Genomic DNA, 12,881 nt, shown 5'->3' on the forward strand with positions numbered 1-12,881 from the left:
ACGAACTAAACGGGGGTTCGTAAAAAGAGGTAGTTCGTAAAAAAAGTTTACGTTATTTGGAATTTACTTCGTAAAAAAAGTTTTGTGTGATTATTGTGGAAATCGCGCATCGTATGTTTATTTTCGGAACGGATGTGAAGAGTAAGTGCAAGAAAATGATGTTTGGGCTCGTTTCAAAATCCAAGATGGCGGCTTCAAATTCCAAGATGGCGGCTATTGAGATTGCCTAAAACCCCTAACAATATGGGTATCTTCGGAACGGAATAGATGAGTAGATGTCGGAAAACGATGTTTGAAGTGGTTTTGAAATTCAAGATGTCTACTTCCGGTTTGTTGATATTCCTTGAAAACCCTTACAATATGGATATTTTCGGAACGGGATTGATGAGTAGATATTAGAAAACGATGTTTGAGGTAGTTCTGAAATCGAAAATGGCGACTTCCGGTGTCTTAATATTTCTTGAAAACCCTTACAATATGGGTATTTTCGGAACGGAATTGATGAGTAGATGTCAGAAAACGATGTTTGAGGTAGTTCTGAAATCCAATATGGCGACTTCCGGTTTCTTGATATTCCTTGAAAACCCTTTCATAATGGGTATTTTCGGAACGGGATTGATGAGTAGATGTCAGAAAACGATGTTTGAAGTGGTTCTGAAATTCAAGATAACGACTTCCGATTTGTTGAAATTTCTTGAAACCCCTTACAATATGAGTACTTTCGGAAAGAGATTTAAAAGTAGACGTCGGAAAATTATATTTGAGGTGGTTTTGAAATGCGAAACAGTGACTTCCGGTTTATTAGTATCTTTTGAAAGTTTTTGCCATTTTCCCTTAACTTAGTATTCCTTTATTTGTTTGCTTGTTCCATCTGACAATAAAAGTCTTAATGAATATAAAGTTAAGTTATAAAATCGAGGATTGCGACACTTTCTGAACAAACTTATGCGATGATTCACCAAAATCGAATAAATTTTCAACTAGGGAGAAAGTTCGAACACACGCTGCAATAGGTTCGTTGGCTCCAAACGATGTCCGATGGAATCTTCGTTGTAGCAAACCTGCTGATCGTAGAGTTCGTTGTGAAACCCGGAAGTCGATGAGAGACAGGATTTTTGGAGAGTCGATTTCGCCGTTGATAATCTTCGCCACAAACGCAGCTTGTTGAATCTTCCTTCGTCGTTCCAGTGTGTCAAGACCTAACAGGCGACATCGATCAGGGTACGGTGGCAGATCCAAGGGATTTCGCCAGGGAAGGTCTCTTAGCGCAAGCCGAATAAATCTTTTCTGAACACGCTCAATCCGCAAGTTCCAAACGAGTTGATATGGACTCCATACCAAACTGGCATTTTCCAGCAATGGTCGCACTAAGGAACAGTATAACGCCTTCAAACAATGTGGATCCTTAAAATCTCCGCTGATTTTAGCTACGAATCCGAGTTGTTTCGTTGCCTTAGATATTAAAGCAGAGCGATGCTGATTAAATGTGAGTTTTGCATCCAATACAACACCAAGGTCATTAACACGGTCAACTCTTGTAAGTGTTTGTCCATCAATTTTGTAGTCGAAGATTAATGGACGAAGTATTCGGTGAAATGTAATTACTTGACATTTGGCAATGCTGATCACAAGATGGTTTCGTCGACACCATGCGACAAATTCATCTAGCAGTTCTTGAAGATGGACGCAGTCCTCATAATTACGAATTACTAAGTACAGCTTCAAATCGTCAGCATAGATCAGCTTGCATCCATAACCAAGCAGCAAAGCGGCATCGTTGAAAAATAGTGCAAACAAAAGGGGACCCATATTACTGCCCTGCGGAACTCCTGATTTATTCGTAAACGGGGATGAAACTGAGGTTCCCAATTGTACGCGTAGGACTCTACCACACAAATAGGAACTCAACCATTCAACGAACTTGTGTGATGCACCAAGTCGCATCAGTTTACATAACAGAATTCGGTGGTCTATACGATCAAAAGCCGCTTTTAGATCGGTGTATACTGCATCAATTTGTACCCTTTCCTCCATACGCGAAAAGCAGGTCGAGGTAAAATCGAGCAAATTTGTACTAACGGATCGTCCTGGCATAAATCCATGCTGATCGGTTGATATATAACTTTTTGTACGAGAAAGAACAACAGAGCTGACAACTATTTCGAATAGCTTGGAGGCAGCAGATAGGCTCGTAATACCACGATAATTTCTCACATCCTTTCGATCACCGTTTTTGTAGACTGGAAACATGAACGACTGCTTCCATATCGTTGGAAATATACCATGCTCGAACGATTTGTTGAACACGTAACATAATGGTTCGAGCAGAGCAGTTGCACAGCGAGTATAAACGACAGAAGGAATTCCATCAGGTCCAGCCGAGTACGAACTCTTCAGTTTCTTTGCTGCAGCACTGATGATTTCGGGAGTGATTATAAATGTACGCAAATCCACCAAGTTTTCAGGAACATATGATGCGGCGACTTCAGCTTCGATGTTGGAGGCCACTTTCTCAGTAAACACGGAAGCGAAGAATTTAGCAAACAACTCACATGAGTCTGATGTTGATGCAGACGTCACACCGTCAAAACAAACGTTCTGAGGAATGATTGAACATTTTCGCTTCGAATTCACAAAGTTCCAAAAATTCCTGGGGTTCCTACGTAGATCCGTTTGAACTCGCATGACGTAAGCTCTATATAAACCGGCATTCATTTTGCGGTACTCATCACTCGATTTTTTGAAATTTTGTTTTGTTTCTAAGCTCCGCCAACGACGGTGTCTGCGCTGCCAAGCATTGCGCTTTCGCTTTAAATCATGTAAACGTGATGTGGCCCACGGGGGAGAAATAGGTCGTTTAACAAATGGTAAATTTGTACTGAGCCAACGGGAGATAGTACTACAAAACGACGATGCCATCTCATCAACATTATCCGTTTCGCGCAGAGTTGTCCAACTATAATTCTGCAAATATTCCATCAGAGCTGAGAAGTCCATTTTTCTATAATTTAACCGTAAATGTGTGTCTCCCGAACTTGCTGCGTGTCGTGAATTATTGTCTTCAATGGGCAACGAAATTACTAAAGGTGGATGGTGCGGGTCAACGGGTAGGAGCGAAGCTACACACTCGTCAACAAACAATGAGCGGTCACAGGAACAAAACACTAGATCGAGTACCCGTCCGAGATGATTTTTATTTTGGTTCGACTGGTGAAGATTCAAAAAATCCATGCCATCGATCAGCGCCGTACTCGCAGCGGGCAGCGAAGAAGAGTTAAAACAATGCGTGGTATCCAGTCCATAAGCCCATACAATTCGAGGCTGATTAAAATCACCACAAACAAGAATAGTTTCATCAGCAGATGCCTTACAGTTTAGTTCAATAACAGTGGAAATGTGTGCCTCTATTACTTCGACGATTTGACTCCTATCAGGAGGGATGTACACACCACATATGAACATTTTTTTCCCCTTAACAGTGGCACTCGCACACACTTGTTCTAAGCATTGACCATTCACTGTTTCGATCTTTGAGCTGGTGTATTTTTGTGACACAGCAATTAAAACGCCCCCAAAACTTGTTTTGTTACTGTTAAGGGTACTACGGTCACAACGAAAAACATTGAACGATGTTCCAAACAGTTGCAGAGAGTTAATGCGATCGTCAAGTCCGGTTTCAGTCAGTATTATGACATCGTAATTACAATCGCTCGAGGCCAAAAATATATCGTCGATTTTCGTTTTCATGCCACGAACATTTTGGTAATATATCCATATCACAGCGTCTTCAGGATCGTCATGCTGCAACACGGGAACGTTTATTGTAGGAATCGATGAATTCATTGAATAATACTCGCCTCTGGTGGAAACCCGTAGGTTCCCACCGTCATCTGCCGAACCCACTGAAACAAGCCTGTTTACATGGTCTCTGAGTTGGTGTTTTTTGGGTGAGGTATAAACTCACGAAACAGCAGTCCAACAGGCCATGATGCTGGATCCAACGCTTTAGTTTTCAAGTTGGGATCTAGACCAATTTTGAATGAAACGAACGACATACCAGTGACGTCTTTTCCTTTCGGTACGAGTCGTACGAAATCTGTTGGTTCCGCTACATTCAAACAACGGGATAAGATTTTTTGAACATCACCGTCGGTGATTAACGGATTGAACCCCGAAAGATAAAGCCAGAACTTCTCTTCGTTAGTGAAAATAGAACGAACCGACAGGTCACTGAAATCAATTTCGTTTATGCCGCGTTCAGTAGGAGCTTGAATAGTCGTTTTATCATCATCCATTCGGCGACGTTTCGTTCCCCTAGGTGTATCCGACGGTGCTGGCCATATACGCTGTCTTTGAGCCGACATATTGTCTATTTTATTATTGAGAGCAACAACCGCTTTAGATAACTCCTGGACTTGCGCTGGTAGATCAATATCACTAATCGAGACGGGCGGTAGAGGTTGTTGGTTCTCAGCAATATACTTGCGAATGCTTCGGCCTTTTAACTCTTCTCTGCATGGTGTACATATAAGTAATAGCTTTCCGAGATTAAAATAATCTCTCAAACCTCTAGCGTTTATACCGCAACAAGTTTGGCTGATATGTAAGAAGGATTCGCAAAAACCACAACGCATCGGTTCAATATCGTTGACATCCTCTCTGCATTCGCCGCATTGTTTTTTAGCCATTGCGCTTCACACCAGATTCGTGACAAACAGAAACTTAACGAAAGCGTTGTTTATGGTGATGACGTATAAGCTACTTGAGCGGGAGCAAGCACAGATCCGAACGATTTGATAAAAGCGACGCTGATTTTCTTCCTCGATAAAACACAATCGGTTGATCTTTCACGTCGAAGAACTTCTTGAAGGTTCACCAACATTAAATTGCTAACGATCGGTTGGTAAAAGATACGTTTGCAACACGAATTTTCGAAAAATCTCGACACACAACAGAGGTGTAATAACTTCAACTTAACGAAACTTGACTTCAACTTAACGAAACTTAAAACACTATACCGTTCCGAAAATGTCCATATTGTAAGGGTTTTCAAGGAATATCAACAAATCGAAAGTCGCCATTTTGGATTTCAGAACTACCTCAAACATCGTTTTCTGACATCTACTCATCAATTCCGTTCCGAAAATACCAATATTGTATGGGTTTTCAAGGAATATTAACAAAACGGAAGTCGCCATCTTGGATTTCAGAACCACTTCAAAAATTATTTTCCGACATCTACTCATCAATTCCGTTCCGAAAATATATTGTAAGGGTTTTCAAGGAATATCAATCAACCGGATGTCGCCATCTTGGATTTAAGAACCGCCTCAAATATCGTTCTCCGATATTTACTCATTAACCACGTTTCGAAAATACCCATATTGTAGGGATTTTCGAGGAATATCAACAAACCGGAAGTCGCCATATTGGATTTCAGAACCACTTCAAACATCATTTTCCGACATCTACTCATCAATTCCGTTCCGAAAATACCCATTTTGTAAGGGTTTTCAAGGAATATCAATCAACCGGAAGTCGCCATCTTGGATTTCTAAAATACCTCAAACATCATTTTCCGGAATCTACTCTTTAAACCCGTTCAAAAAATACCCATATTGTAGGGATTTTCGAGGAATATCAACAAACCGGAAGTCGCCATCTTGGATTTCTAAAATACCTCAAACATCATTTTCCGGAATCTACTCTTTAAACCCGTTCAAAAAATACCCATATTGTAATAGTTTCCATGGAAATCGCTTTCGATGAATGACAAAACCTCTTTTTACGAAGTAGGTTCGTAAAAAAAGTTTACGTTATTTGGGATTTGGTTCGTAAAAAAAGATTACGTTATTTGGGATTTGGTTCGTAAAAAGAGGTACGTAAAAAGAGGTAACGTATAAAAAGTGTTCGTAGCCGGAGGTTTGGGTGTATCGCAATTGTCAACTGTCTGTATAGAATCGGATCGCGAAACTAGAATAAGCGACCGTTTGTTGCTTCAGAGAGGATCCCCTCAGCAGCGTGCTCAGAAATGTCATCGAGAGAAATTCGCTCTCGCACTGGTGTCGATTCTATGTTAAATGAGCCATGCCAGGTTTTTGTTGTTGCGATGATTTCCTTTTCTCTTTGATGGCACTGATTCAATCGTTGAAGAGTTGCCAGTGAACGTTCTTTGATACGATAAAAACCATGCTTGATAGCAATGCAGGAAAAAAGGAGAGAAAAAGAGAGAAGTGAATGTTATAGTAAATGGAATTCCGAAGGGGTTCATTTTATGGCACGTTTTGTCTTGCTGTCTAGCAACAACCTCCCTCTAGCATGCTACTCATTGGACTGAAACGTTAGCTATAATTTTGCTTATATTTATAGATTCGCGTGCTTCCAACAGCTGCGCTTTAGCATCGATTGACCAATCAGAGCGATGCTTTCGAATGGATATATCTCTTACTCCTTCGAAACCGTCGACTATGGCAGGGAAATCCGGTATGCCGGAAATTTTTTGCAGACCAAATAGGACACTGGTAGCTATTCATCAATATTTCAATGATATACAATTAAAAATACATGGCTATGAACATTCAAATCAATACGTAGAAATATTTCCAATCAAATGGTGACATAATATTAATAATTTATATAAAATTGACTGAGCTGTAATTGTTCAAAACCTGACCACATTTCTACGTGTATTTTTCTTGAGTTTCTAGTTAGCACGCCTATATAGAAAACAAGAATGTGTTCCACATTAAAATCGAGGAAAAGTTTTTAGTTCATTTTGCACATTTTACCCCGTAACTCCTGAACCGAAAATCGGATTCAGATGAAATTCAATAGCAACCTATGGGACCACTAGAGTGCCCTTTTTCTTCATTTTTTACACATTTTACCCCGTTACTTCAATACCCAAGTAACAATTCGAATGCCTTATGGTTTTGATTATAATTTATAGGAGTTTTGTAATTGATTTTTCAATCACTACCTGTTTTATGACAACTATAATAAGTGTCTCTTTTAACCAGTAATATCATAGTTTTCAAAGCTTCTATAAAACCCTTTACCTACACTAAAAATAAAATAAAAATAAAACAATTTGCTCTAGAATAAAACCATGCAAACACTCTTAATATTGCTTTCAAACATTTTCTTTAAAAAATTATTGCCAGTTAAATTCTTTCATAAATCTAGTTTTGTGTGTGTGCGTGTTCATTCTATGACAATTTCACTCAGAGTAAATTTGAGGGTTCTAAAGTACATTTATGACACATTAGTTGTAGTTTGATTTATTGCTTCTTAGGTTAGGTGTAATTTGCATTAAAAGAAATTTCATGGCCGCCATTATGATGTTCTATACCGTAGCATTTATTGACATCAAATAAACTTCGAAATGCAAAAACGAGAAAATATGTTGGACTTTCTTGATTCATTTTCAGATCGTATGCACAAGTTTCATCGCCACAGAATAGTTTTATACAAAAATGACGATGAATCACAAAAAATAATTTTCATAAATCATGGAGACTTTCGCAAAAACCGCATTTATTTGAAGGCGATTAGTTATAATTCTTATTTTTATCCTTACATTCACGATAAAAATGAAAGCGCATAAAGTTTTTACGTTCGGAAAAGGTCTCAAACACGTAATTAAAATATAATATATTCTTACTGATTGCATTCGAAGTTACATGACACACATAGTCAAGAAAAATATCATCAAAACGACAGTTTATCCATAGCGGAATTCATTCCATCCAAAGAAATTTAATGTTGATCGTAAAGCTGGTTTCAAAATTTTCTTGAATTTGGAGTTTTAAAGCAGGTTTATGCTGATTCTTCATTTTGATTTATGAACCTTATGAAGAATGGTCCACTTTGCAGGAACATGCTCTTATAGAGGTTTTCAGTAGGCTTTCGTGGAGTTTAAAGTTTTATTGCAAGATTTATTATGTAGCATTGAAGACAGCTACAAGTATTTAATAATATTAAAAATGTTTTTGGGTAGCAACCTATGGGACCAAGAGACCTCTCATTTGAATCTAAGTTTGTGAAAATCGGTCCAGCCATCTTCGAGGAAAATCAAGAGCACATTTTTGTCACACACACACACACACACACACACACACACACTAACATTTGCTCAGTTCGTCGAGCTGAGTCGAATGGTACATGATATTTGGCCTTCCGGGCTTCGGTTGAAAAGTCGGTTTTCACAGTGATTGCATAACCTTTCTATATGAGAAAGGCAAAAACGTATGGTAATATAACTAAATAATAAATTTATTTTCGATTATCGACAAATAGTTATAGTTTTTATAGAAGCTATAGATTTCTAGCTATAACTGTTTGAAAACAATGTGGCGTAAAGAACACACGCCCATTTCATAAAATAGTCTTGAGTGAAAAAAAATCTCTGGACCAGTGAAAAATACTTCGTTTGCCATAACGACCATACATGCAAAATTTCATGCAAATCGGAAGGGGGTCGTGCTAACAGCCAGCCGATTCCGCATGGAATTGCTTCTCAGTAGCGCACTGTCAGCACAACAAATAACACACTAATGAGCGAAATGTCACACGTTTAAAAATAGTTACTCAAAAATGAGTAAGATACCACTCATCTACAGAACAGTGGAACAACTCTAAATTAGAGTAACTCCTTAGTTACTCAAATTCGAGTTCTTCCATTGGAAACAATGTTTGGGTAAAATCTACTCATTTACTGAGTAATGCTTTATTTGTACATGGGCCTCATATTTACTCACATTTTATGAGTAATTGGCACTCAAATTTTGAGTGAAATTTTTTTCACATACATCAAAATTGCGGAAAAATTTGCTCCTTTTGTGAGTATATTGTATTTAAACATTAAGTAACTGACACTCGATACTTGAAATAAAACCACAGTATTTATTTATTATTCCGTTTACAATTGACTGCTAACTTCGAGATATCATATTTGCAACATATGAACAGCTAAATAGAAATACACTGACGAAAAAATAGCGCCAGTTAACACAAATTGTTATTACGACTTGTTTACTGATCTCTCGAATAGTACCCTAAAAATGAATTATTGCGTTAGACTCAAATTTAGAGTAAGAATTACTCATTATCATTGATGGTACTACTCAATTTTAGATGTTTCCATGTATCATTTGAAAATGAGTAGTTAATACTCAAACTCTGAGTTACTTCTAGTAAGCGTGCACGAAATTTTGACTAATGACATCTGAAAAATGTCTCTATTGAACGCTACACGAAAAATAAAAACAACCTATTATTTGACTTCTGTTTACTTAATTTTGAGTTCTTTTGATCTTTTTTTTCATACGCTCTTTCCATTGTTGTCATAATACAAAGAGCAAAACCACCCAACAGCGAGAGTTTCGTTCAATAAGCTAAAATTAAGTAAACCGTATCAACCTGAAATTGAGTCAATACGACTCAACTGTAGATTAAATATAATTCATCTTTAAGTATTTTTTTCACGTGCCTTACGAAAACTACATATGTAGAGCCACTTTACCTAAAATTAGGTAAATTAATGGAACCCCCAAATTGGGTGGATTGTATTTAAAATTAGGTTGTTTTGCATTTCAGTGTAGAGAGATTTTTAATTTCTGGTGCCATCTGTCTGTTAGACTGGGAACCTTTTGATTGACGTGTAATAACCGTCCTTTATGAGAAAGGCAAAAAGATCTATCATCAATGATGCTCCATACTTCTCATAAAGCTTGATGCTGTTCTGCAACCTCAGAAAACTTTTTTTTCAATAGTACGAACAATGACTTGTAACTTTCCGAAAAACTGCTACCACGACCTCATGCTACTGGACAATTCGGAATTGTAACCACGTAGGCACGTAACCAACACGCTCACACGTCAGCACGTACCGCAGCCAAGGAATCAATGGTCCATAAATCGTACTTTGTGACGGTAATTAACAACATATTTTTACCATTCCGATGAGGAGCCTGGCAGGCTAGCTAGTGGCAGTTAGTGATGCTGCCAGCAATAAACCACTTGTAGTCACGGACATTCCGAAGTGTGTTTTTATGGTGCGTGGACCATCACCATTTCCCGGTACGTTTCACAACCAATCCAATCCAATGGCAACCAACCGCACAGGACCTGTGCTGACTGCCAGAGGCGAATTGACCCGGGAAAGGTACTCTGCTCTGAGGAACAGCAGCACAACCTCGGCCATTATTCTTCTATTAAAAATGTAACTAGCTGAATGACTGTTTAATATCTTCCCCTTCTTCTTCGTTGTGTTCTTTTCGTTTGTCTCTGTGAGAAACAATCGGTGGGTCATTTCGTTCCTGCAGCTGGCAGCTGTTGCGAGCGTGTGTAGTTTGGAACATTAATATTGCAGGCGTGAAACAGCCATAAGCATCAAGTTTAAGTGCGTCGAGTGATAGCCTTTTTCGGTTGCGTCCACTCGTCTGTCCACCACGGCCAACGGGACTTCGCTCACCCACGAATTCCCACAAACCGTCGAACCGTCGGTAAGAGGCCGGAAGACAAGAGCGGGCGGTACAAAATGGGGCATAAAGCTCGGACGTGACATGATAGCGATATTTATTTCTATAAGTGCCCGGGACATACGAGCCAACGGGTAACGAAGAGTGATGCGGTGCTGAGAGCTCTTGATGTGGATGATGTTTGATGGATTCGATTGCGTTTGCCATTTTCCCGACATTCGCCATATTCACGCCCATTTGGAACCTAATCAAGCTTAATCAAAGCTCATCTAGTAGTCCTCGCCGGTCCCCGAGAGCAGTTCTGACGGAAAATGTTTCACGTTTCACGTTTTATAACCTCGCGCATTGTTCGCGTTCATGGTTACATTAATCAAAATTACAAAAATGTTCTAAGTCTTTGTCTGACCATCGGAGTCGGCACCGGAACTGTCCACTGGCTTGTCAACAATCGTCCGGATTTCTTCGAAAACCTAAATGAAAACCTCACGGAATTTCCGTTCGGTGTCGCCTTTGGCATCGTCACGATAGTCTTCATTGTGTCCATCCTTCTGTATGCTCTCCATCTCGAATCGTTGGACCGGGCTCGTACTCGCAGTCGGACTGCCATTCGGTTGAAATTCGTCGATTATATTCTACTCTGTCTGAGCACCCAGCTGAAGGATGCCACCGAGCCCTATTTGCGTCAGGGGCTGCTAGTGCAGGAGGAACTGGATGCGATGCATACGGAAATCGAAGACTGTATCGACCGGTTCCGGGAAAGTGCCCGTAAATTGCTTGACACTCGGGTGACCTCCGGTGCAGCCACCCTACAGGATCTGGAGAACTTTTTCCGGCTAGACCAACAGGGTAGCCCAATCGGGGAAGACATTCTTAAATTGAAAAGGTACAGTGACATTCAGAAACTGCAAACTGCTGGCATTGTGGATGAGAACGAGTATAAATTTTCCCCTTTTTTATGCTGTTGCAGGAATTCAAAATCGTTACTCTCGGAACGGGTCATCAAAGAGTTGCTTACCAAGTGAAAAAGCACAGAGGCGGACGGAAAATCTGCCGATCCGGCATAAATTCGAATCAATTAAGAGATTTCCAAACAAGCTGGTTTCGAATTTTTGATTTATGTCGTATTTCGTAGCCCTCGAGCTCCGCAGAATAGATTGAACTACCAAAATAGAATCCTCTGGTGAGGTTTTGCCAGTACTAGCTTTAGTAGCCAATAACATTTCAAATTTGCGGATGTTATTCAGTCACGGTTTCGGAGTTATTTTTATTTTATTGTGAATACGACTTACTTTACTATGGGGTGCCTTTTGAAAATTCACCCTGTACAAAAATGGGTAGAACTGAATCGTGAATATTTCTTGTTGTATTTAAGGTAGCAACATACTTTTCTACTCCACTTTTTCTTTTTTTCTCTTTGCTCAGCAATTGATAGTTAATGTGTTTTTTCCGTAAAAGCTTACGTTTTTTATTTCTTGAAATAAGTAAATAAAATTTTACGTCATCGATTTTACTTACTTACCTTACCTAACAGCTATAGGCCTGGAGTGTCATTTGCTGTATCAAGCATACGTCTCCACATAACTCGGTCCATGGCTGCTCGTCGCCAGCCACTCAAGGCACGGATGCTTCTGAGATCACCCTCCACTTGATCGATCCACCTTGCTCGCTGCGCTCCTCTTCTTCTTGTACCAGTCGGATTAGATTCAAGAACCATTTTCACTGGGCTGTCGTCCGACATCCTTAAGACATGCCCAGCCCATCGTAGACGTCCGATTTTAGCAGTCCGTACGATGGGTGGTTCTTCTAGCAGCTGTTGCAATTCGTGATTCATACGCCGTCTCTACGTTCCGTCTTCCGTCTGCACTCCGCCATAGATGGTCCTCAGTACCTTACTTTTGAAAACACTGAGGGCACGTTGGTCCTCTGCCAGCATAGTCCAGGTCTCGTGGCCATAGAAAACAACCGGTCTAATGAGCGTTTTGTAGATGGTCAATTTCGTGCGATTGCGTACTTTTCTCGATCGAAGGGTTTTTCTGAGTCCAAAGTACGCACGATTCCCTGCCAAAATATGTCTATGAATTTCTCTGCTGGTGTTATTTTTGGCGGTCACCAGTGAGCCCAAATACACGAACTCGTCAACCACCTCGATATCGTCACCGTCTATCAATATTCGTGGTGGGAGGCGTAGTGTTTCTTCTCTGGAGCCTCTTCCTCTCATGTATTTTGTTTTCGACGCATTTATGGCCAGTCCGATACGCCTAGCTTCAGCTTTCAGTCCGATGTAAGTTTCCGCCATCATCAGCGAAGCCAAAAAGTTGTACGGACTTTCGGAAGATCGTTCCACTCGTGTCGATCCTCGCTCTTCGAATCACACCTTCCAGGGCAATATTGAACAAGATA

General features: G+C 39.9%; 1 protein-coding gene across 1 annotated transcript; it reads left to right on the forward strand.

Moving 5' to 3' along the window:
• Positions 1-10,777: 10,777 nt before the first annotated feature.
• LOC131427644 (uncharacterized) lies at positions 10,778-11,670 on the forward strand. The gene is made up of 2 exons (XM_058591027.1): positions 10,778-11,364; positions 11,449-11,670. The coding sequence occupies exons 1-2, from the start codon at positions 10,793-10,795 to the stop codon at positions 11,501-11,503; spliced, it is 627 nt and encodes a 208-aa protein (XP_058447010.1). The 5' UTR covers positions 10,778-10,792; the 3' UTR covers positions 11,504-11,670.
• The last annotated feature ends 1,211 nt before the right edge of the window (positions 11,671-12,881 follow it).

This window comes from Malaya genurostris, chromosome 2 (assembly GCF_030247185.1).
Source record: "Malaya genurostris strain Urasoe2022 chromosome 2, Malgen_1.1, whole genome shotgun sequence".
Lineage (NCBI taxonomy): Eukaryota > Metazoa > Arthropoda > Insecta > Diptera > Culicidae > Malaya > Malaya genurostris.

What these genes read in the sequence shown, in the direction of transcription:
- LOC131427644 (XM_058591027.1), top strand. Translation starts at nt 10,793, where the DNA reads ATGTTTCACGTTTCACGTTTTATAACCTCGCGCATTGTTCGCGTTCAT. An exon ending in GACATTCTTAAATTGAAAAG is followed by an intron (nt 11,365 to 11,448) that starts GTACAGTGACAT and finishes ATGCTGTTGCAG; the next exon opens with GAATTCAAAATCGTTACTCT.